This window comes from Lemur catta, chromosome 23 (genome assembly GCF_020740605.2).
Source record: "Lemur catta isolate mLemCat1 chromosome 23, mLemCat1.pri, whole genome shotgun sequence".
In the NCBI taxonomy this organism is placed as follows: Eukaryota; Metazoa; Chordata; class Mammalia; order Primates; family Lemuridae; genus Lemur; species Lemur catta.
In genome coordinates, this window is record NC_059150.1 from 5,295,429 (window position 1) to 5,318,598 (window position 23,170).

Genomic DNA, 23,170 nt, shown 5'->3' on the forward strand with positions numbered 1-23,170 from the left:
GCCAGCTGCCCAGGAAGCGGCATGACACCACCTAAATGTGGGGCTATTTGACTCGAAAGCTGGTGCTCCTGACCACAGCGCCGTCCCACTTCCTAGGACATTGGTGTTTAAAGAGCGGCCTGACCACGGGACGTGGTTGTATTGGGGTCCGGGGGACCAGGAGGGGCTTCCCTGCCTACCCAGCTGCAAGGTGGGGCTGGTGAGTTTCATTGCCAGGAGGGAAACAGGCAGAAAACGAGGGAACAGAGAGACGGGCGTGCAAACTAGCTAGAGAAGAGGCGGGGCCTGGGTGGAGGAAAGATAGAGAAGGAAAGAACGAGAACTCCTGAGATCACTGGGTCCATCGTCCTGCCTCCAAGCAGACTGTTTCCAGCCCATCCCAGGAAGGAAAGCCTCCTTCCTGTCTAAGAGGTCCCGAAGAAATTCGCTGCCTCCTCTTCTGACGTCTGACAGGTGTTTATGTTGACTTGTCTGTTTTTAAATCCTTTCGGTTCTAAACACCTATGTCTAACCTAAGTCTCCCATGCTTCAGCTTTAGCTCCTTTGCCTGCGAGCTGATGGAACTAGAGAAGAATCCCACATCATCTTCACCCCGAAACTTAGAGTCTGTTATCAGTGGCCTGAACCTCTTCTTTTGTCTCAGGACCGACTCCTCCTCCCAAGTCTCTGGGGTTGCTAAAGTGAGAGAGGAAGCCACTGCCGTCCCTTTTGCCTGAAAGGACAGGGAAGGCACACGGCACGTCCCCAGCCTGCCCAGGGCCCTCCTTCACCTGGACGTCCAGATTGAGCTGCTCCCAGAGGTCGTCGTGCAGGGCAGAGACCTCGGACTCGAGGCTCTCGTACTCTATGGTGCTGTTCGTCAGGGCCTGCAGGGGAGGGGGGCGTTCACTGCAAAAGCTGCCGTCACCAAAGCATCGCTCCGTATCCTACAATGGGGCCTGGGGCCAGGGTTCCTGAAGTCTGGAGGTCTGGGCAGGGGGGCACAGAGGGACCGAAGGACAGGGGCACCGGGCTGAGACATTCTGACGACAGCCCAACACTAGCCCTACAAGAGGTGCAACAGCCCAGCCCCCTGCAAACAGAAACAGAGAGAACCCTGAATCCTCTGCAGGTACGCGGGCAGCCGAAAGGGGGTGATATCGCTTCCGTGCCCTCCTGTTCTCCCCAGACTGGCGGATAACAAGTGGAGGGCAGAGAGAAAAGAGCTTGAAGGAGGATGTTTGTTCTCTGGAGGTTAGAGACCATCCTCCTTTCTGGGCCCTATTTTTCTGGGGCTTTTGCTGCTGCTTCTTGGAGCCATTCTCCAAGCAGCCTGTGCCCGAGGGGCCTGCCCGTGCCCACAGGGGAACGGTGACGGCAGCTGCGTTTCTGCCAGCGCCCTGCTTCTCCGAGGGAGAAGACGAAAGTGGGCAGCAAAGAAGTTAGAGCAGCCGAGAAAATAAGTACCCCCGTCACTCCACGCTGTCCTAAGTGAATCCCAGGACAGGTATGGCGGGAATCAGCTCATGTCCTCGGTGGAAACTGCACAGCCGGCGCAGGCCGGCACACTTGCTGCCCGTTTGCAAGGCCGCGTCAACGTTGTTTAGGCCCCTCCCAGGGCGGAGCACCCTGCTCTTGCCCTCCCGGGAGATTCTGGACTCGGGCAGCCACCCCGGGCTGAGCGGGTGGGGAGCGCAGACCCCGCGCCCCGGGTTACCGTGGTCGCCTGAGACAGCTCCACGCGGATGTTGATGAGCTGCTTCTGCAGCGATTCCTTCTTGTGCAGCAGCTTCTCCGGGTAGGCGGGCTGGCTGCCGAACATCTCCAGCTCCTGGTGCGTCCCCATCAAGGCACTTTCCAGGCTTTCCTGCAGGAAGGCAGGGGGACGGCCGTGAGCAGCCCTGGGAGCTCCTTTCTGGGGGTTTTAACAGCAGGGGCCGGAGCCCTTAGAGGAGGAACAGGCAGCTGAGTAGAGGCTGTCCCCACATCGGCCGAGGGTCCTGGAAGACCTTCAGCAGTTCCGTTTAAGGGTAGGACAGAAGTTTAAGGAAGGACCAAGCTCTGTCAGCTTAGGATGGAGACAGCAGCCCTCCACCTTCTCCAGGCCAGCCCCGTCCCTGCCCGCCCGCCCGCCCGGTTCTCACCTTCTCAGCTCGGAGCTGCTGCACCAGCCGGTCCTGCTCCCTCACCACCTTGTTCTGCTCACACAACTTGCCCAGCAGCTTCTGGGGGCCCCAGGGTGGCGGAGGGGAGGGAGAAAGAAGAGGATGAAGGACACAGTTTGATGGGGGCCTGGGAATTGGGGCCTGGCCTCTGCCTCCTTCCCCCGCTGAGCAACCCCGGACCTTGACGGCTCCTGGGAACAGGAAGGGCCTCCACCTTGGGAGGGGAGATGTGCCCACTCCCCGAGCAAGTGGGTTGGGTCGGCAGGGCTGAGCGCCGAGCGTTAAGCTCTTGCGCCCCATCCACTAACACTCTTGCGCCCCCCGTCCACCTAGACCTGCACTTCGCAAAGGCCGGGAGAGAAGCCGGCCTCACCTCCCGGGCTGCTGGGAGAGGCGGGCACGGTGCTGGCACGGGCAGCCTCAGAGAAAGCAGTGAGCAGTGCAAGCCGGGCCCTCAGGCCCACAGGACCCTCCTTTCTCTCTCAGGCCCAGACCCTGTCTTCCCTCCTCCCTCCAAGGTCTCAGGGTGACTGACCCTGGCTGGGTCCCTCTGAGGCCTGGTCCCGTCAGGAGGGAAGCTCTCCCAGGCCTGCTGGGCAGTGGGGGTGGGAGGAGGCAGGTGAGCCCAGACCCCCTTTCGGAAGGACCTGGGCTTTCCTCGTCCACACCTTGGTCCCCGCCTTTCCTCACACACCTGCTCTGCTCCGCTCTCCTGAGCCACAGCTTGCCCTCTGGGCCTCTGCACTGCAGGGCCAGCTCACGTGCTACCTGTGTGTCCCTGACCCACCTGCCCTGACTTCCCCGCACCCCTGCAGATCCTATTCTGGGCCCCACTCAGGGTATGAGCGCGTGTCACCACCCCCTGCTGCCTGTGTCCCCACGGCTGGGGGCTCCCTGAGGGCGGGGCAGAGCCGTGTTCTTCTCTCTAGCTACCCGTGGGGACCAATGCCCTGCTGGGCACGGAGCAGACTGATTTATCCCCGACAGTCTGTGCTCCTGCTATAAGCAGATCCCACTGCTACAGACAAGAGGACCATGAGCTCAGCAGGAAAACACTCGGAGCCGGCGGGGGAGGGAAGGGTGAGCGGGTGGTGAGGAGAGAAGGGGGTGCACGGAGGGGCAGGCGGGCTGTCGTCTTTGTGGTGAGAGAAGATGTGACTCGAATGCATGAAGAGCCCCCAGAGGGGAGAGAGCAGGGTGGGGGAAGCCCCCACAGAGGCGGAGAGGGTGAGGACGGCGGAGGGAGGAGGCGGGTGGACAGAGGGAACGGGGAGCGCTGCCCTTACATCTGTGTCCTGCTCGTTCAGCTTGTAGGTGTGGAGACTGTCCCGGAACACTTCAGGGTACGGAGGGACCTGCAGGAACACAAGGCCGGTTACCACAGGGGCAGGATGAGGGCGTGCGGGCTGGGAAGCTGATGTCACAGTCCTGCTCGGCTCCTGCCAGAGACCATGGTCCATCACTTCTGGTGGCTTCCGTGCCAGGGACCCGAGCTAATTTTCTGTCTCCCAGCTGGCAAGCCTGTGATGGCCCGAAATAGACTCTATCCCAAACGTCCTAGGCTGATCCCGAAGAGATCAGGACCTGCTCAAGCCACACTCTGTGCATCGTCTCCCGTCAGCTCTAGGACCTGCTGCTGAGACAACCATGGGGTGTGTCACTCCTGATGGCTTAATGGTAACCACCATGACATCAGTGAACCCGGTGGCTGTCTGTGGGGACAGGACATGGGAGAATAGTAGCAATGAGCATGGAAACATTTGAGAACTATTGCCCTAGTAGACCGAACACCGGTCGCAGTAAACCAGATTGGCAAGAATTCAGAAGTGCTCTGGGTCATGCAAGTGCTGCCCAGCCTTGATGACGCGTCTGGTGACCACAGCACATCCTACACACCATTGGCATCGATGGTTCCATGTTACACCCCTCATGCCCTTGACCCCCACGATGTGTGCCCACAAGGCAGAAAACATGGAACAGAATCCTGCACGTGCCAAAGCAGATTCGCGACCCCCAGCATGGCATGAGATGTCGGCGCTGGCTGTCTCGATGGTTTGGAAAATGGGCCTTGGGTTTACCCATGAATGTGAAGCATGGAGGTGACACAGAGGAATCAAGGGAGGAGACCAAGCTGAGCCTGTCTCCAGGGGTGATGAGGCCCGGCAGATGAGCGGGGTGGGCGGAGTGAGCCTCCTCGCAGATGGGGCGACGGGACCATGCACAAGCAGCTGGAATGGCGTTGGTGGGGACCATGCTGCCAGGCAGAGGTCTTACTTGCATGAAGAGTTGGGCCCTGGGGGAGGAGTTTTCCACCATGCGGTTCACCATACTGATGAGAGTCTCGCTCTCACTCATCTGCGGCAGAGGAAGGAACGGACGATTCACACTCAGACACACTCGGCGGAGTCTCCCCCACACCCACCTGCGCTTGTCTTCCAGGAAACAGGGCAGGGCAGCTCCTCTCGGGGCCTCCAGCACCTGTCGCTCACCCCTTGTGACCTCTGTTTCAGGACCAGCACTGAAGCTGTCCTTACAGAAAGCCACCGAAGGGAGCAGGGAGGCCTCCAGGCCCTTGCTCGTGGCACTGAAGAGGCCCAGCCCAGTGGCTCTTGCCCAGGGCGCCTGCCTGTTGCGGGTCCCCTCCACATTGGCCACAGGTGTCACCTCCCTGCCCTCATCTCATTTCTCACACTGCTTTGGACAAAAACTGTACAGGCAGGTGGAAAGGCTGATCTCTTAAAATTTGAACTAAATGAAACAACTGAAAGAGGGAAATCTGGGACCTGCTCTCTGGGGGGACCTTCACACATAAAGGGGCACAGGCCGCTGTCCCTGACTCCTGCCCACCCTCGGCTCTGCTGTGGAAAGGACCGCTAACACCGTCTCCAGAGCTGGGCTGGCAGCATCCGTGATGACCGCGGATGACACTAGGGAGCAAATAAGGAGGCCAAAACAAGCGAGCGCGTTAAAGGGACACCAGGTATTGGCAGACTGTTCTTCAGCACATTATCTGTGTATTTCAAGGACCATTAGGATCGTGGAGGGGGAAAGACTATTTGCCAAATAAAAAGGAGAGAAATAGAGGGAGGGAGAGAGGGAGGGAGGGAGAGGAAGAGGAAGAGAAAGGAAGGGTTTAGGAGAGAGAAGGGGGGGCCAACCAAATCAACCAGAAACACCATCGTGTCCCCCACTGGTTCCAGTGTGAGAGGATCAAAAAGTGGCACTATCGGGGAATGTCCTTGGCTGTGTCCCTTTAACTCCATTGTTCTACGGGGGAAGGCAGCAGAAGACAGGAGGTCGTGCAGGAAAAGCTTTTGAGGAGGGAAAGTGAATGAGGGAAGGGAGGACACATTCGAGCCACAGTAGGGAAGATATTCTGGGGTCACACTTCAGGGGACTCCCTATGTTTTTCTCGTCGTCCCTCCAATCTCAGTCGGACCCACGCTGTCTTTTCTTCCTCTTTCCCCTTTTAGACAACAGCCCAAATGCAGCCTGGCTTCTGCATGCTGTGGACAGGGCAAGGGACCCACTCTCCTTGCAGGATCTGCAGCATTTTAAAAGGCTTTGCTAGGATCTGATTTTTCTATCTCACAATTAAAATTTTTTTGTATTGTATAAAGTATGATTTAAAAGGCTTTCAAAAGAGCACTTGTAATAGGAAGTTGAGTCTTTGTAAGAGTTAAAAGTCAACAGGACATCAACCACATTTTTTTTTTTTTTTTTTGAGACAGAGTTGTACTTTATCACCCAGGCTAGAGTGTCGTGGTGTCAGCCTAGTTCACAGCAACCTCAGACTCCTGGGCTCCAGTGATCCTCCTGCTTCAGCCTCCCGAGTAGCTGGGACTACAGGTGTGCACTACCACACCTGGCTAATTTTTTCTATTTTCAGTGGAGACAGGGTCTCACTCTCACTCAGGCTGGTCTTGAACTCCTGAGCTCAAGCCATCCTCCCACCTTGGCCTCCCAGAGTGCTGGGATTACAGGCATGAGCCACTGTACCTGGCCAAGGATCCGAACTCAAGTCTATCCCCATCTTCATGGAGTGTGCATGTGTGTACGAGAGCATGTTTAATTTGAATGGGGTATGCATGCACAGTGTATGTATGCGTGGTGTTGTGTGGATTGTGAGTGTGTGTACGTGTGAGTGTACACAGCACAGGGCAGATCTACCAGCACATCAGGCTTGGAGAGGGCACGGGAGGCCCAGACTCTTCCTGGGCACTCACTGATCTCATTCCTTCCCAGCGTGTGGATCTAAAGCAACAAAGGAAGGGAGAGGAATGTTCTCATCCTGGCCTCCTCCCACCTGTGCTGTGGCTTTGTGGATCTTTCAGCCCACGTGGGCCTAACCCTAGGAGGGTTCCTGTGTGCTACCTTCCGTCTCTCCAAAATGGTAGAGGTATTTTGTGAGAAAGCACCTAATCCCGTGCCTAATACACAGTAAGTGGTGCTCAATGATATTTTTGAGCTTTAGAAAAACAATAGAATAATAGCAGCAGCAGTCACCATGCCTTGCCAATGCCTGACGAGGAGCTCTCATGTACATTCCCGCTTGATTCTCCCAATAAATCTGTGAGGTAGAAAGGGCAGGTTCTACAAGGTCCACTTTATGATTAAGAAAACAAAGACCCACAGAGACCAAGTGACATTTCTAAGAGTTAAAAAAAAAAAACCTGTAAATGGCAGAGGTGGAACTAGAGTGGCAGCATCTATGTTCTAGACTCTTCTTATCATACAAGTCTGCCTTTTAAGAATACTACCCTTTCTCCAGGAGGGGGTCCTCTGGAAGTTTATTTCTGAAGCCCCCAGCCTAACATCCCAGCCCCTGTGCGACAGCAGAAGCCCCCAGGAAGAGGCCCTGCTGTCTACACCGGGCATCGTGGATGGAGGAGAAAGCAGATCACGTGGGGGGCGGGGAGCCTGCACAGGAGGCTGGAGGCAGGAGGACACTGAGCCTTGGTCCTCACCACAGCAAACCTCGCCTCCCACTGGGAGGATCCTGTGCTTCCCGGCCCTGCTTTGAGTCGGCACCCTGGGACTTGGTCTCACAGGGCCCAGACGCTCATGGTGTGGACACCGTGTGCTGCTTTTGGAATTGGGATGCCAGGTCCTGGAGGGACCTGGTGACTAAACTGTGGCTATCAGTGCTTCCACAAGGGTCATCTCTACGACACTGAGGCCCAGTGAGATGGGTCACGTGGCCTGTGACTAGGAGCATCAATAGTTGCAGCTATATCCTCTGATTTCAAGTTTATGACTTTTTTTCTGCAACTTTAAGAATGTGGAATCATCCTGATAAGGTTTGACCACAGCTTTGTCACATTTTTTTTTTTGAGACAGAGTCTTACTCTGTTGCCTGGGCTAGAGTGCCATGGCGTAGCCTAGCTCACAGCAACCTCAAACTCCTGGACTCAAGCGATCCTCCTGCCTCAGCCTCCTGAGTAGCTGGGACTACAGGCCCTTGCCACCACGCCAGGCTAATTTTTTCTATTGCTCTTGCTCAGGCTGGTCTCAAACTCCTGACCTCAAGTGATGCTCCGGCCTTGGCCTCCCAGGGTGCTAGGATTGCAGGTGTGAGCCACCATACCTGGCCAGCTTTGTCACATATTACCCTCAGCTATAAACTGGATCAAAAGCTCAGAATCACATTCTGAGCTGTGCTGCTCACTGGCTGTGTGTCCTTGGCATGTTATTTAACCTCTCTGTGCTTTTTGTTTCCCTAAGCTGTAAAATGAGGATAACAACAGTCTCTACCTTTAGGGTTGTTACAAAGATGAAATGACTCAGGGTGTGTAAAGAGCTTAGAATGGAGGCTTGGAGGAAGCACCTGATTACGGGAGCTGCTGCCATTATTATTGTTGCCATTATTGTCACGGTCATTTTCACCATCCTGGGCTGCCTCCACAGGACGGTGTTGTGTGCTTCCAGGCCCCTGTGGTTCGCAGCACAGATCTGAACGTAAGAGTATGTGCTCACCTACATTTGCTGAGCATTTGGGCAGCAGACTCCCCCCAGTGAGTAGCACGGCTCCCTTCGCCTACGGGGCAAGGCAGCCAAGCCTTGGAGCCCTGGAGCCCAGGCGGCCGACCGTGTGCACCTCGTGGGAACACTCACTGCCTCTTCAGCTTGCTCACCTGCAGAACCGGGTTGACACTACTTCCTCTGTCCACTGCCCTGAATGCTTAGGAAAGCATGAGCTGTGTGTGCAAAAGGGCTTCGTGGAAGAACAAATATACTGAATTAATATTATTTTTTAAATCATCCTAGGAAGGGTCAGTAGGGCTCAGTTTACAAATTATGGGGTTTCACAACAACCTGTGGGATATGCTACTATAACCTCCCAGGCTCGGGCAGAACTCAATCCCTAACATCTCGGGCCCGAGCCAGGAGCTCCCTCCTCTCTGCTACTCCCGCCTCTTGCAGGCAAAAATGCAAATTCCCCCCTGCCCCCTGGGGGCAGTTCCACCAGCGCTGAACACTGGAGACAGAAGAGGTAGCATTAATTATTCATGTTCTCATTTATTATGCTTCTTTCCCCAGGAAACTCCCAGCTGCCCTAAAGGGCTGGGAGATGAGGAGGAGGGGAGGGGCGGGGAGACGCGACAGGGGGCGGTGGGATGGGGGCACCAGCTCTGCCTACCTGCTGATCCAAATACTCTAGGTTTCTTTGCAACTGAAGATCTAAAAGTTCATCCTACCCGGAGCCCGAGGCCCAGAGGCCACACAGCGACACAAACAAACAGGAACACACAAAAGAAAACAATAAAAAAGAAGCAAAGCAGTTAAGAGTTAGCTGGACAAGGATAGGCCTCTTGCCGCCCTTGAGGAGGTCTGGGAAAGGGGATGCCGGCAGGGAAATTCGTTCTCCACCAGACTCTGCCAGGGAGGGGGGGACAGATTCCTGGTCCCCCTGGGAGAGGTGAGCACCACCAGAACAATCTAGGCGGCACTTCTTAGCCGCTATTTCTGGGTTTTGTGGGAAAATGGGTTGTTTCTGGATGGGCGTGTTTGCCAAGGGTAAAGGCTATCGAGTCTGGACACTGGCAGAGTGAGAATCAGACAGAGAAAGGAGCAGCGGCCTCCAGGCCTGCCCAGGCCTCCTCTGCCAGCCTCCTGGTGCTATCACGGGGACAAGGATTCTGCCTGTGGGTCTCAGCGGTTCTCCCCCACCCAGCCAAGAACAGTGTCTGCATCTGGTTCTCTAAGTGGTGGCAAACATTCTCAGAACAAATTCCAGAGAGAGACACTGAACGCAGGGAGAAAAAGAGGAGATGCCACATGGAAGATCTTCTCTTCCTCAATCACACTACTTGTCTCTTTCCTCAAAGGTGGCATTCCAGGCAAAGGACAAACTTGAAACAAACACACGTAAGGGAGAAAAGCTGAGAAGGTCTTGCCTGTTGCTAGGCGCGCCCCAGTCCCTAACCTAAGCCCCCGTCCAGGCCCCTTCTCCTGCATGCTGGGGAGGAGAGTTGTGCCGAGGTCGAGAGGACCAGGGCATTGTATGCACCCGGATCTCATCCATGCTCCTGTGTCACAGAGGAGAAGGGGCACCTGGCACCACACTTGGTATCTGAGCTAGAGTCCTGGCCAGGAGGGAGGAGGTATCCAGAGGCTGCTCAGAACCAGAGGGGCCGGGCACTGGGCACAGAGCATCCCTGGAGTCTGCCCAGTTCAGCTCCACTCTGGGTGGAGGCAGAGAGGGGAGGTCCTAAGGCGGGGTGGGGGGCAGGAGAGGACGTACCATCTTATCGTGGACCGTGGGGGATGGTGGGTAGTTGTAGGGGAACAGTGCTGCAGGGACTGGCCGCCTGTCTCCCAGGTAATCATACTGGAAGAGAAACGGATCGCAGAGGTGAGGGGTCCGGCTGGGACACAGACTTCCCCAACAGCTGGAGCTTGAGGTTAGGGGTGTTTGTATTCGGTCCCAGAGCAGATGCCAAACCAAATGGATCGCAGCCCCCCCTCACAATGATCTAGCCGGGTCCTCAAGATTCGAAAAGACAGAACATTCTCTGCCCTCTTAAATAAGACAGCATGGTTCCTGGCACAACCTGGGGACGGGCAGAGAGAGCAACATTCCCACTCAGGGGGCAAAGCAACACCCCCGGCCGCTCTCCTAGGGACAGAGCCACGGGCCAGTGGCTCCCTGGGCAGCATCGCTGGTCCTGTGGACACAGCCCAGCGGCCCTGTGTCCCAGGTGCCCCACATCTCTGCCTCTTCTCAGCAGACGGCCTTAGGCTTTCGGGGTTCTCAGGGGTGAGGAAGGAAGGGCAGGCTGTGTCTCACCTTGGGGGAGCTGATGGATCGCCTCATCACATAGGCAGCAGGGTCGGCATAGATGTCCTCGCTGCGAGGTGGCAGCCGCTCAAAACGGGCACTGGGTGAGCGGACGGGGGAGTAAATGCGGGCGCGGCTGTAGGAGCCCTGGCTGGGCGAGCGGGGCACGGAGTGAGACCGGGGCTGCAGGGACAGGCGGTGGAGGGAGCTGGAGGCGGCATCCAGCTCGTCATAGTAGACTGGCTGGCGGGAGGGGCTGGGGATCCAGACGGTGCCATCCTGCCGCCCGTAGCCGGCGGGCTCCTTCCACTCGCGCAGCTGGTAGGCAGGGCTGCCCCCGTTGCGGAAGGCTTGGCGCTTGTCCTCCAGGGCCCAGGGGGGGCTGATCCGATCGTAGGCGGGCATGGAGCAGATGCTGTCCGGCCGCACCCCTGGCGGGTAGTACTGGTAATCGTCGGGGTACTGCGAGGAGTAGGAGCTGTAATACTCAGGGACCCTGCGGGACACGGGCTGGAACCTAGAGGGACTGAGAGAGAGAGGACACTGTAAGGACGGCAGACAAAACGGGCACCCCTCCACCCACCTGCCTGCGCCCCTGCCCCACCTCCAGGTCCTCCAGCCCAGAGCAGGGTCCTCCAACGGATGCACCGGGCAGAGGTGAGGGGAAGATCCCCGCTCAAAGCCCCCTTATTCCACCAGCTCCCTGAGGCCAGAAATTGCACCACTCAAAGCTCCGATCTTTGTCTTTTAATAATGAAACACCCCTAGGAAGAAACCTGAAGCCCTACTAGCCACGTCCATCTCAGTGGGGACAATCTATCAGATCCTCCCCAGGAGAGGCAAACAGAGGCTACCAGGCTCCCGAAGGAGGGCAGCGCAGGGGGCACGAGGGGGCAGCTTCCTGATTGTACGAGCTTGTCCAGGACAGAACCGGAAGGTTCCTGGGACCCATCCCAAGTGAGGCCCTCTCCCCACGCCAGGCCACCGGCAGTGAGCCCGTGAGCAGGGGCCCGGCCACCAGAGGGCAGGTTCCTCCCGGGCCCCGCGGTTCCGAGGCTGCAGCCGGTCCCTGGAGCTGCCCACCCAGGGAAGGAGCCGGGGTCCCACTCGCCCTGGTACACACCATCAGCCCAATAAACATCTCCATGAATCTGAAAGCCAGTCGTGGGACAGAGAAGTAAACTGGTCAAAGAGAGGACCAATGAACTGCTTTGTTTGGTTTTTTTGTTTCTTTAACTTCATGTAAATAATGGCTTTCAAACGATTAGAGCTGTTCAAAAATGGAGTGCGTTGGTTTGGCTGAGTCCCGTGTTGGTAGAATGCTGGAACATTCTACCAGAGGGTGTCGTGGGGGGTCTGTCGCACAGTCGACGACTGACTAGAACAACTTTAAGCCCCCCCACCCCAAGCTGCTGTTTCCTGGGCTACACAGGACCCCGCAGAGAGGCCATGGGCAGCTGTCCCTTCTGCAGGAAGCAGACAGAGAAAGCAAGAATGGGGCAGCGGCCAAACGCTGAATATGGAGTCACGGGGCAGGGCAGGATTTGGGCAAGCTGGGAGTCATGGGATTTTCTTGGTTTCCCAACTCAGCCTGGGTTCCAGAAGGATTCCAGCCGGGGATGCCTCTCGGGCTACCACCCCATTCCCACACCCCGGCCACAACACCCCCCCAGCCCCACCCCCCACCCCGGCCAGGCCTCACCTCCGAAGGTCTTCAGCAGGGGGGGCCCCCCGGCGCAGGTTCACCCACTGCTGCAGCTGGTTCATGGAGCTCTTGCGCTGGGCGATTTTGTCGGGGTTGGTGCGCGGTGGGAAGCTCCGCCGGTGCCCCCCGCTCTCTCCGTCCTGGGGCGGGAAGGCTGTGCTCCCTGGCCGGCTCGGGGAACTGTACTGCCAGCCGTTGGGCTGGGCAGGCTGCTCCCCACCCCCGGGGACCCTCGGGCCCTCGGGGTAAGGGCTGCCCGGCTCCGAGGCTGGCTCCGGTCCAGCGAGGACGCCATTGGCTTTCACCAGAGGCTCCTTCTTGACTTCAGGCCTCTCGGGCCTCCTCTCTGCCTTCTCGCAGCCCCGGCCATCGCCCTCCCCTCGAGTCTTGGCCTCCGGCTCGGGCTTGGGGAGGCTGTTGTGGGGTGTCTGGTGGTGGTGTTTGCTGGGTGGGATGTTCTCTGAGTCTGGCTTCTCATGGCTGTAAGATGCCAAGGGAGACATAAGTCACTCGAGCCCAGCATGGAGTTGGCAAGGGTGGCAGACTGGGAAGGACAGGCAGGAAGGCGGTGACAGAACCAGGATTCGGTGAATTCCAGTTCTGCCTTGCAAGTCCCGCTGTGTCTTCTCGCTCCAGCCCGAGCAACTGCATAACACAACCTACCCCTGCCTGCTCCTGCCATGTCCCTCTGCCCTCAGGTGTTCCCTGCAGGTCACTCTCTACTCCGTCTGCCAGCCTGCTCGGAGCCCTAAGCCCCACCTTCAAGCCACAGCCAAGACTAACTCAGCTGGTCTTGCTTTTCTCCCTCGTCTGTCCCTGAGCCAGCCCCCCACCCGGGTTTGCGCTCTATTGAGGTTTCACAGCAGTAACCAGCTTCAACGCCCCAGTGACAAAGGCTTGTTCTGTCTCCTGTAGAAAGTTACTGAACTGCCATGAATCTTTAGCTGCTCACTGGCAGAATGGGTATGATACTACTTCCCCTCCTAGGACTCCTGTGACATAAAGCACGAAAGGGACCAGGGCAGAAGTGGCTGCCTCCAAATTCACAGGCATGTAAACATACTAGTTCCCTTCTCCAAAACGTGTTTCTTCCAGGACTGCCTTTCTGTTAGAATACAGGCTCCACAAGGGAAGGGACGTGGCAGGCTCTCCCCGCTGTATTCCTAGCGCCTGGTACAGTGCTTTACACATTTATATTTACAGTAAGTATTTGTGAAATGGATGAGTGAACTTCTGGAAGTTCGCCCCTTGGTTGAAGTGAAACTTGTGACAATTTTCTCCCTACAGCTTCCCAGATTTGACATGCTCAAGCATCCTTGCCGAAACATTGCTTGATAAACATGTCTAAGACATGCGAGTAGATTTGGAGTCTACACTGTAAAACCCCCTTCTTCTGGATCCCCGTTAACACCTAACTCCAGACTCCACACCCAGCTACAGGAGAGACAGATGCCGAGACCGTGGGTGACGGTGGGTGACGGAGGCGGCCATATGTTGCGTGTTCGCTGCATGGCAAGCGTTTCACACACGCTGTGCGTAGCCCTCACAACAACTCTAGGAGGGAGGATTACAGTCGCTGGCTTGGAGCAGAGGAAACTCCGGTTCAGGCAGGCTAAGTCCCTTACACCGAGGTCACACTGTGACCGAGGGGCCGAGTTGTGATTCAAACCTGAGTCCACTTTTTCCAAAGATTGTGTGCTTGGTACACACAGCCAAGAGAAACGAGCAAGTGACCTGCCCTTGGACCCCTGATGGAGCTTGCCTTCTCTCTTGGCCTCCCCCAGCCCGGACTGAAGAGGAGGGGCTGGGCAGGGGAAGACAGACCCCAGGCTCTGAAATCACAAGGAGACAGTTCACACGCTCTCCAGGGCACGCTGGGCTCAGCAATAGTGCGGTGCTGGGCACTTCCTCAATCCTCCTCTTTCTCCTCTCCACACCCCCATGCCCAGGACCCCGGCACTCACCCGTGATGCACAGCTGGGGGCACCGACTTCTGGGCTGGAGGGATCTGTACTCGGGCAGCCTCCCCCATGGCCTGGATCCAGGCCTCCTGCTCCTCTGAGCTCTCAGCACTGAAGAAGTAGGTGCGGACGCCGGCATGCTCCGCCTGTGGGGAGAGGCAGTGCGTGGGACCGGCCCCGGCCTCGTCCACCCAGCACACAGTCACCTGTTGGGAGAGGACACCAGCACCCACAGAGTGGGCAGTCAGTCAGGCCGTTCCCTGCACCTGCGGCCCTTTCCCCACAGGCGCTCAGGAGCAAGGAGAGGGGCGGCCCACGGCTCTGCCACGTGCTCCAGCTGCTCTCCAGATATCGCCTTGGCTGGCTCTCTGGACGCCATTAGGCCGCCCAACATAGCCAGGTAAGTCTACCTGCCCCACCTGAGATGATTATAAGCAGGAGGGACAATTATCTCACCCACTCTCCCATCGAGCCCCACATTTGATTTGAAATGCAATTACCCGATGTCTGGGGAGATGACCCCCCCAAGCACATGCCAATCTCAGCCCCAGCTTCACCGCTAAGAAGCTAGTACTGTCTCCTCCACGTGGAGGGACGGCCAAGCCCCCATCCGCGGGCATGCAGGGGCACGCACTGGCACACAGACAGAGCACACTACCTAGTTGGTGGCTGCGAGCAGGCACAGCGGGCGGGAACCCAGAAGAGAGCTCCTGTCCAGAGGAAGGGTCCTCACGTGGTCAGAAGGAAGAGAGGCAGAAAACAGGTCAACCGAACACCAGAGGGAGAGACAGACGACCACATGGCAGGAAACATCGGGGAGCACAGGGAAGAGGGGATATTCTCACTGTCCCCTTCTACTCAGGGTCACCCCTGGGAACGATGGCACCCAGCAATGCCCAGTTCCGCCTACCAAGGGGCGCAGAGTGCAGAGTTTGCACCACGGAAATCTGGGCGGGTGGTGGAGGGTGAGTCAGGGAACCCCAGTGCTGACCCAGGCCCTGCTCCTGACCAGCTCTGCGACTGCAGACGGCTGCTTTCCTGCTCCGGCCTTAACGGACGCATCTACGTAACGGGGAGGGTCTGCCTGGTGAAACCCAAGCAAAAGAGGCCACTGGACTAGATTCTTTCTGGGACCTCAGCATATTCCCAGGAGAGACCCTTAAGCTCCAGTGAAAATCAGGTAGCCTGGTTTATCTCTGTCAAAGGAGGATCTAGCAGTGATTGAGAGTCTGAGATGTGAGTCTCACTCCAGCCTCTGACCCCTCAGATGCTAAATCCTGGGTCTCTGGGGCTTGGGAGAGGAGAGGGCATCTCTGTCCATGCCTCAGGGCTCTCCTAAGCAGTGTCAAACCCACACCCTCCAAGTGCTTTCCTGGCCCGCCCCTCATGAAGTCCCCCTGACTGCAGCCAATCCCACCTCACCTCTACGTGCCCCCAGCCCTCAATTTCTTTCTGACAGGAGCCATCCCCCAGGGAGAGGCCGGGGTGGGCCTCCTTGCTCTGGGCCCTGCTTGCTGGCCTCCACCCTCCAGCAGAGCCCAGCATGCGGGCAGAGCTCACGGTGGGTGCGGGAGAGGCCGGGGAGGTGCCGGCAGCCAGCGGAGCTGCCGGGAGGCAGCTGGGATGTGCCACTGCACAGGGGTAGGGAGAGCAGGGGCCCGAGCACGCCCTCTGGGTGGAGAACACAGGGTCATTGTAGAGAAGAGAGGCACAGGCAGGGCCAGTGGGTGTGTCCTGGGGCGGGTGGGAGAGGGCAGCAGATGAATTCATCGATTCAGCAAGTGCCCAGTGAGCGGCCAGTGTGTGCAGAACCTGCTGGGGGCACCAGTCACAAGGAAGGCAAAGACATGCTCTTGCACTTGAAGAGCGCACAGTCACGCCGGGGGACAAAACATGCTACAGGAAACAAGGAGAGAGCAAAGGCAAAGGAACAAGTGCTGTGACAGGGGACAGCAGAGGGCCTGGGAAAAGACAGGGCTATTGATGGGAGCAGGGAGGGGCACCGGCCTGGAACGATGAAAGGGGGCCAGGGGGCTGAGGGGCTGCCCCAGAGGGGCGAAGCCCACCGAGCCTCCGCGCGGCGGGTTAGGAAGAGGTTAAGGCATGAGCCATCCAAGAGTTCTGCTTGGTGGCCACAGCGGGACAAGCCTCCCGTCTGTCTCAGCTCCCCTCCCTTCCCTGGGGAAGGGCCACTGAATAGCCACAATCAGAACCCTTTGTGGGCCACTGAGCGCAGCCCTCAGAGCGGGTTTTAAAGAGGCCGTGTACTCTTCGGGGTAGGGCATGGGGGGCTGGTGGTGCCTGGGTTGGCGGCAGGGGGCCGTGTCAGTCACTCGGGGATGTTTATCTCACGCCTGCCACTGGCAGAGCTCCAAGCCGGAGTGTCTCTCTCTGCACAGGTCTGGTGGGGAGGGGGAGACAGGCTGTTTGATTGCGTGTGGGGGTGTGTGTGCACGTCTGTGTATAGCAGGACTGTCTGTTGTTGGTTAAACAGCCTGTTCCTATTTCCCCAGCTAGAACCAGCTCCGTGGAGTCAGAGCTTTATTAACTGTTCATCCTGTTCACACCTCTGGCATACAAGACCCTGGGAGGCTGGAAACTAATTATGTGCCAAATAAGTCCCTCCCTGTTCCCTGCGGCGGGACCTGTGCGTGCTGCCCAGCTCTTTTCCGTGGCCAGGTGACTGGCGTCAGAAGGACAGACGGGGTCAGAGTCCCTGAGGTCCCAGATGCTCAGAGACTGACCGGGGGTGACCTGCAAGTCCCATCATCTGACACCATAATCACAGCTTTGGGTTTGAAGGGTCTTGGGCAGCAATTCTCAAGTGAGGGAGAGAGGGCTTTGGACAAAGAAAATGCATGGTTGATATTATAATTTTATACTTGAGAAATGAAAAGGAACCTATGATTTTTGCATTATAAAACACAAAAAGGATATGGGACTTTTATAGTTTTTAATGGGTCATGAATTTTTAAGTGTGGAAAAACACCGGCCTAGGACGAGCCAGCTGCGGGCGCGTGTCTGCGGGGCGGTCCCCCAGGGGCTCGGAGGGAGTGACACTGAGCAGGCAGGCAAGTCCCATTTTCCTGTGCACTTGTTCTCTCCAAGTGCCGTCTGCATAAGGCTTTGCAGCTCTTGATCAGAATGAAACTCAACTCCTAATTTTCTCTAAAGATTGAAATTTGAGTAGTTTGACTCAGAGGGAAGGGTCCAATTCCCCGGGTCCAGGTGGGGAGGGACAAAGCCTGTTCGGGAAAGATCTCAGAGCCCCACCAGCCGCAGCCCCTGCCTCTGCCAAGAGGGACTTCCCGGGGCAGGCTGCTGGGCCAAAGGTCCAGGGGCTCAGAGCATAACCATCTCCTCCCAGGAAAAACCCGCCGTCCCACCGCAGCACACCTGCACCGGCCCACCCTGGGGAGCACTACCCACCGACCCCTGCGAGAAGAGGAGGGGTCCTGGCACAGCCTTATGATAGACTCTCCTAACTCTGGGGGCCACAGCCTACTCCTTCCTTCCCCTTCCTCCCCCTCCTCCACCACCACCACCGCTGCCGCCACTTGGGGTTCCCTGGAGAGATGGGTCTCGATCCTTCTCCATCCCATACGCTCCAGAAGGGCAGGCCTGCCTCCCGCACACGACCCCGGTGACCTGGGGGAGGAGGGCCAACTGACCTTAAACGTGTGCTTGCGGCTGATGTTGTCCGAGGGCTGCACGGCCGCCACCCGGAAGCTCAGCAGGGGGATGCTGCCCAGGACGCTCTCCTCCTTCTCATCTGTCAGGGAGAGAGCACACGAGGGGGTGTGCACACGTGTGCACGTGGGGGGGGGTGAGGAGTGTACGGGCCCTGGTACGACAAATATCAGTAAGTATTTGTTGCTCATCTGCTATCCCTCAGGCACTCAGGGCCACCGCGCACACTCCAAGAGACACTCCCGGAGCTGGGGAGCGCGGTGGCCGCACTTGCTGCTCCTGACGCTGGGACTGTGGAAGTGGATAAGAGAGAAGCAGCGCCCACCCCCAGGGAGTGAACATTCTAGTGCACAAATAAACAGGTGAACGGCAGCTAACATTCTGCAAGTGTTCACTGTACGTCAGGCACCGTTCCGAGAGAAATGCCTTAATGGGTTTAACCCTCCCAACAAGCCCACGAAGAGGTACTGTTATTCCGCCCATTTTCTAGGTAAGGAAGTTGAGACACGGAGAGGTTAAGTGATTTGTCCAAGGTTACTTAAGCAGTAAGTGGTAAAACTGGACTTTGAACCCAAAAGTCTACTCCAAAGATAGCGTTCGTGACCACTGTCCTATGTCGCCTCACTAAATGAGACCATCCTGGCAGTGACACATGTGACAGGGTATAGGACAGAGCATGGCACAATGGAATATCCCACCTCCCGCTCTCTGGCTCCTCTGGGTAGCTCTTTGCCCTCTCCCGTTGCACACCCTGTCTGAGGCCATGTCTCCACGGGAAAGTCACCTCTGCCTGGAGGCCCTGGCCCTGCGCCCTGGGATCAGGCGGGAGCGTGGCTGTTCCGTAACTCACCCTGGGTCTCCAAAGGAGCCGGACGGATTGGCTACTCGGGCCCCCAGCTGCCAGCAGGCGGCCAGAAGGGGTGGGGTGCTCTGTGGGACAGTGGGGGGTGACTACGAGACCATGGCAAGACCCTCCCCACTTCGCTGGGACTGCTACTTATTCCCCAGGCGGGGGACGCTGAAAAACCTCCAGCTAGGGTCCAGAAGAAATTTCTGCAGGGCTTGTAAACTCCTAGAGCCCCGCTTCTCCTCTTCCTCATCACAGCCACGAGATACTCAGCCCCATTCAACTTCTCTGTCCAGACCTCAGCATGGTGCCCAGGGGAAGGGATGAGCCCAAGGAGCAGGGGGGCCTTGGGGCTGGACCCCGTGGCTGTCTTCGGGAAAGCTGAGGCTGTCACCGTCCAGAGGAGATGGAGCCCCTGCCTGGCAGAGTCCAGCCAGCGTGCAGGGAGTGTCCTGAGACCACCTCTCCGGTGGACAGTGACCCCTGTTTTGGTATGTTGTGCCCCTTTGGGTTCTCAGCTCTTTGGGGTCCTCTCCTCACCGCCAGTCCCAAAGTCTCTCCTCTGCAGAGCCCCTGGCTTCCCTCCCAGTCTCCTTCCCCCTGTGGCTCCAGTGTGGCCCTGTGTCTGGGGACTCAGCACCTGGGTCCCGACCTGGGCAGATTCTTCTTCCCCAGTCCTGGGCTTTCCTCTGTAACTGGACCCGGTACACTCAGCCCCTTCCTGCTTTCTCTCCTTGGGGTTCAGGTGGCTGCTACTCAGGCACAGGGACAGCAGGGCTGGGGGCAGGCAACAGGGTGTCACTGGGAATAACCTTTTGTTTGCCAGAGTTAATGATTCACTGACTTGCTCCCAGGTGGCCTGAGGAAATCAGGGCCCTGCCATTCTGGGGCAAGAAAGTGAAGGCAACAGCCTCTCCTGCCTGAAAATAATTTCACCCTCTCTCCTCTCACCCCTCGTGCCTGTTCCTCCCACTGCATCAGCCAGACTCTGCCACCATTAGGGCCACCAAGCCGTGCTGGTACCCTCTGAGCCTGCCTCGACACAATGTTGCCATGTAGATCTTAAAAATAACTTCCTAGAGGCGGCTGCACCTTTGCCCTGCTTTCTGTGCATGAGAGAGAGAGTGGGGATGAGCGCTGAGTGGTCAGAGGGTAGAAGCTGGAGCATATTCATTGATTTAGGATTGAGCACCTACTATGTGCCACACCTACTATGTGCCACACCCTGTTTTAGGTGCTGTGGATACAGAAGGAGCCAAAACTGGCAAAAATTCCTGCCTTCCTGGATGGGACCGTACATTCCAGCGAGACAGAGAAAGATCTGCACACAACTCCAATTAGTAGGCGACCTGCTAGTAGTAACTAGTGACCTCCTCTTGGCCCGTTTCCTCTCTCCCCCGCCCCTCCAGGACTCCACCGTGCATATGACGGCCTTGTTCACCCACCGTGTCACCAGCCAGGACCTGGAACTCTGCCTGAAACCTGGTAGGGATCATTGAATATGAATGGAATGAGCGAGTGTATGAGTGAAGGAGTGAGCCCTGCTCACACCCCCAGTGCCGGGACCCCAGTGGGGAGACCAGCCCTGCCGACGCCCACCCAAAGCAGAGCCTGGTGATGCGGCGGAATGAGGAAGAGCGGTTGCCCGCCGTCCCTGCCAGCCCAGGGCCAAGCTCACCTTTGTAGTAGAAGAGGCAGCGATCCAGCAGGACGAACCAGCGTTTGTTCCACTGCTTAACCCCGGAGCTGGCCTGCGGGACATGCGGAGAGACAGACGTGAGGGGCTGCAAGCTGGGCATGGGGGGGAGGCAGCAAAAACAACTCCACCCCATCATAGGGACATCCTGGCTCTGGCTGCAGCTCCACCACCCCCGCGTGGCAGCAGCGCCCCGGAGACCTCGGACACAGGGAACTGACATAGATGACTGCCCGGGACCTCCCAGCTCTGTCATCCTGGAGCTCAGTGCCACCTCTGGGGAAGATGAAGGGGCAAGAGATGAGCCAGAATGAGTGAGCGGAAGGACGGGCAGGGAGGGTGGCAAGGCCAACCTGGGGAGAGCTGGTGGGCCCCAACACTTGAAGGAGACACCCCCACTCCCCACAGCAAGTGGGGCCTGCCGAGAACGAGCCAGTGGGTTGCTCCGACAGGGTTGGTGACCCAGCATAATTCAAAGTCATTGCATCTGTCCCACAGGAGACCTGGCTGGCTTCTCAAATTTGACACTAATTTCTCTGTGTGACTTTGGGAAGATACTCAACTTCTCTGAGTCTTTATAAAATTAGGAGACTCATTCACAGAGACAACGGAAGGACGTACCAAAAAATACACGGACTGCCGTAAGCACAGAGGAATGACGATGCCACGAGGAGAAATGGTGGCTAGAGCGGGCAGAACGGCAGGGCGGTCTCACCTGTTTGAAGAGCCAGCCGGCCTTGGTGACAGGTGCATTGGGGTTCCGCTTCATGGAGTGTGAGCGCTTGCCAAAGGCGACGGCTTTTCGGGACATTCGAGTCGCCTGTGGGTGCAGAGAGAGAAGCTGGATGCTCTTCCCTCCTCCCTTCCCGCCCACTCCCACGGAGCTGCGTCTCTCTGGGGTGACCGCTGGGTGCCCTCACGCCAAGGGGCCCAGGTGTGAATCTTGGATCTGTCACTAACTCAAGGGTGTGGCCTTTCAGTTCTGTGGCCCTTTTTCTCATTTCTAAAATGGGGCTCAAAATAATAGTCCTAAAAAAAATAAAATAATAATGGTCCTACCTACCTGTCTCACAGCTTTTTTGTTTTTGTTTTTGAGAAGAAAATAACAGGATTTCGCATTTCACTCCTGGCCTATGCTCCACCCCCCCTTACCCTGACCCCTTTCCGGACGTAAGAGAAGCCCATTCGACTGTAAGTCCCGCAGCGCTGTCCTCTCGGGGCTCTGGGTGTCGTCTCCTGCCTGGCTCGCACAGAGCTGGGAGGACAGGCGGGTGTTCTCCTCCTACTGCCACAAGGACACTGTCACTCTTCCATGTTCTGGCAACACTCTGTCTTGAAGCATCCCTGCCTGGCCTCCCACTGTTTGACCCTTCCCATCACTGTCAGCTTCTAGATCGTTCTTCCAGAGTCTCAGGATCTTGACGTCAGCCTCTTCCTGTAAGTCCCAGTCACTGTGGAGAGCGTCACTGCTCCTGAGGGTGGCCCACCCAGTGGCCTAACCTGACACTACCTTGGCGTCCTCAACTCCAGCCTCCTCCGCCTCCCTCCAGCTGCTCGCCCCAGGGCTCCACCTTAGACCTTGTCCCACGAAAGCCCCCACCACTGCCATCTTCCGTCTTTGCAGTCCCACTTTCCGATTACAACACCCTGTCCTTGGGGCTTCCTCCCTCCATTGCCCGCCTACACCGGCTCTTCTACCCATCGAGACCCCCAGCCTCTCAACTCTCCCCTTTCTTTCTAGACCGCTCAGCTACCTCCCGGTTTCAGTTATTTCCCTACAGGGCCTGGGTCTCATGGTGGACTCCCCAAAACCCCATCTTTCTGCTTCATCTTCTTTAAAACCCAAATTGTGTTCCAAATTAATCATATCACCCAGGCTCCCTGCGCTCACAGCCAGATGACGGTACTGCTGGGGAAAACACCGCAGGACAGATGAGGCTGTCCCCAGGCGCAGCTGGGCTCAGCCCCAGACGGCAACCGGCCCCCACACCCTCCCCGTTCTCCCAAGCCTCTGACCCCCCCACAGCGGACCTGGCTCCTCCAGAGAAAATTGAAGTCATCAGACACGCTCTTCCTCAATTTCACACCCTTTCATCTAGAAAATGACTGCCCTTCCCGCTGTCTTTGCTCTTTCCTTCCAATGTCAAAAGAAGAGGTGTCGCCCTCCTTGCCACGGCTCACACCTCTGACCCGCCATCTCCTCTGAGATTTCCCCCCAGGATCATCTCCCCGCAGGTGTGTCTGTGATGTGTCCTCCCCCTGGTTTCTTCCCCGCAGCAAACGGGCTCAAGTCTCTCCCTCTCAAAGCATCTCTGTCTCTCGCACACTTTTAGCTTTCATCTGACTTGTCCTTTTTGCAACATTCTTCTATGGATTTCTTTCTCCCGAGGCTCTCTTCCTTCCTCCTTCCTCTCTTGGCTCTCAAACTACCATGTCTTTCATGACTGTCCCTCTAGATCAGTCGTTCTCAATGAGGGTGGGGCTCTTTTGTCCTCAAGGGACATTTGACAGTGTCCGGAGACACTTTTGATTGTCACAACTGGAGGGGCGGTGCTACTGGCATCTCGTGGGTAGAGGCCAGGGATGCTGCTCGACACCCTACAACGCACAGGACAGTCCCATGCCACAGAGAATCATCCAGCCCCAGAGGCTAACGGCGCTGATTTGAGAACCCCTGGTCTAGATGTTGGTCTTCTACAATGTTCTGCTCTGAGCGCTCATCCCTTCCTGCTGTTCACTCTCTTCCTGAGTCACTGAGCATGCTCTTTGGAGTCTGCAGAAATAGCTGGGCAGGCTAGGATTGCCTAAGATTCCCCAAGATCCCACTAAACATGCACTGAAGGCAT

General features: G+C 57.2%; 1 protein-coding gene across 22 annotated transcripts in view; it reads right to left on the bottom strand.

The window, feature by feature from the left end:
* Nucleotides 1-23,170, bottom strand: part of PLEKHA6 (pleckstrin homology domain containing A6) — a 150,284-nt gene that overhangs the window by 18,795 nt on the left and 108,319 nt on the right. For 16 of the 22 annotated variants that reach the window (XM_045535978.1, XM_045535981.1, XM_045535977.1 and 13 more), the window contains 12 exons: nucleotides 21,040-21,144; nucleotides 20,307-20,379; nucleotides 17,763-17,863; nucleotides 14,095-14,297; nucleotides 12,128-12,610; nucleotides 10,435-10,951; nucleotides 9,889-9,975; nucleotides 8,785-8,838; nucleotides 3,431-3,499; nucleotides 2,124-2,204; nucleotides 1,697-1,846; nucleotides 771-866 (listed from right to left, as the gene is read on the bottom strand). In XM_045535978.1, the coding sequence (XP_045391934.1) occupies nucleotides 771-866; nucleotides 1,697-1,846; nucleotides 2,124-2,204; nucleotides 3,431-3,499; nucleotides 8,785-8,838; nucleotides 9,889-9,975; nucleotides 10,435-10,951; nucleotides 12,128-12,610; nucleotides 14,095-14,297; nucleotides 17,763-17,863; nucleotides 20,307-20,379; nucleotides 21,040-21,144 (2,019 nt within the window). Of the gene's footprint in view, nucleotides 1-770; nucleotides 867-1,696; nucleotides 1,847-2,123; nucleotides 2,205-3,430; nucleotides 3,500-8,784; nucleotides 8,839-9,888; nucleotides 9,976-10,434; nucleotides 10,952-12,127; nucleotides 12,611-14,094; nucleotides 14,298-14,749; nucleotides 16,409-17,762; nucleotides 17,864-20,306; nucleotides 20,380-21,039; nucleotides 21,145-23,170 lie in introns of those variants that run through there. The other 6 variants (XM_045535985.1, XM_045535984.1, XM_045535989.1 and 3 more) reach the window with 6 other exon arrangements.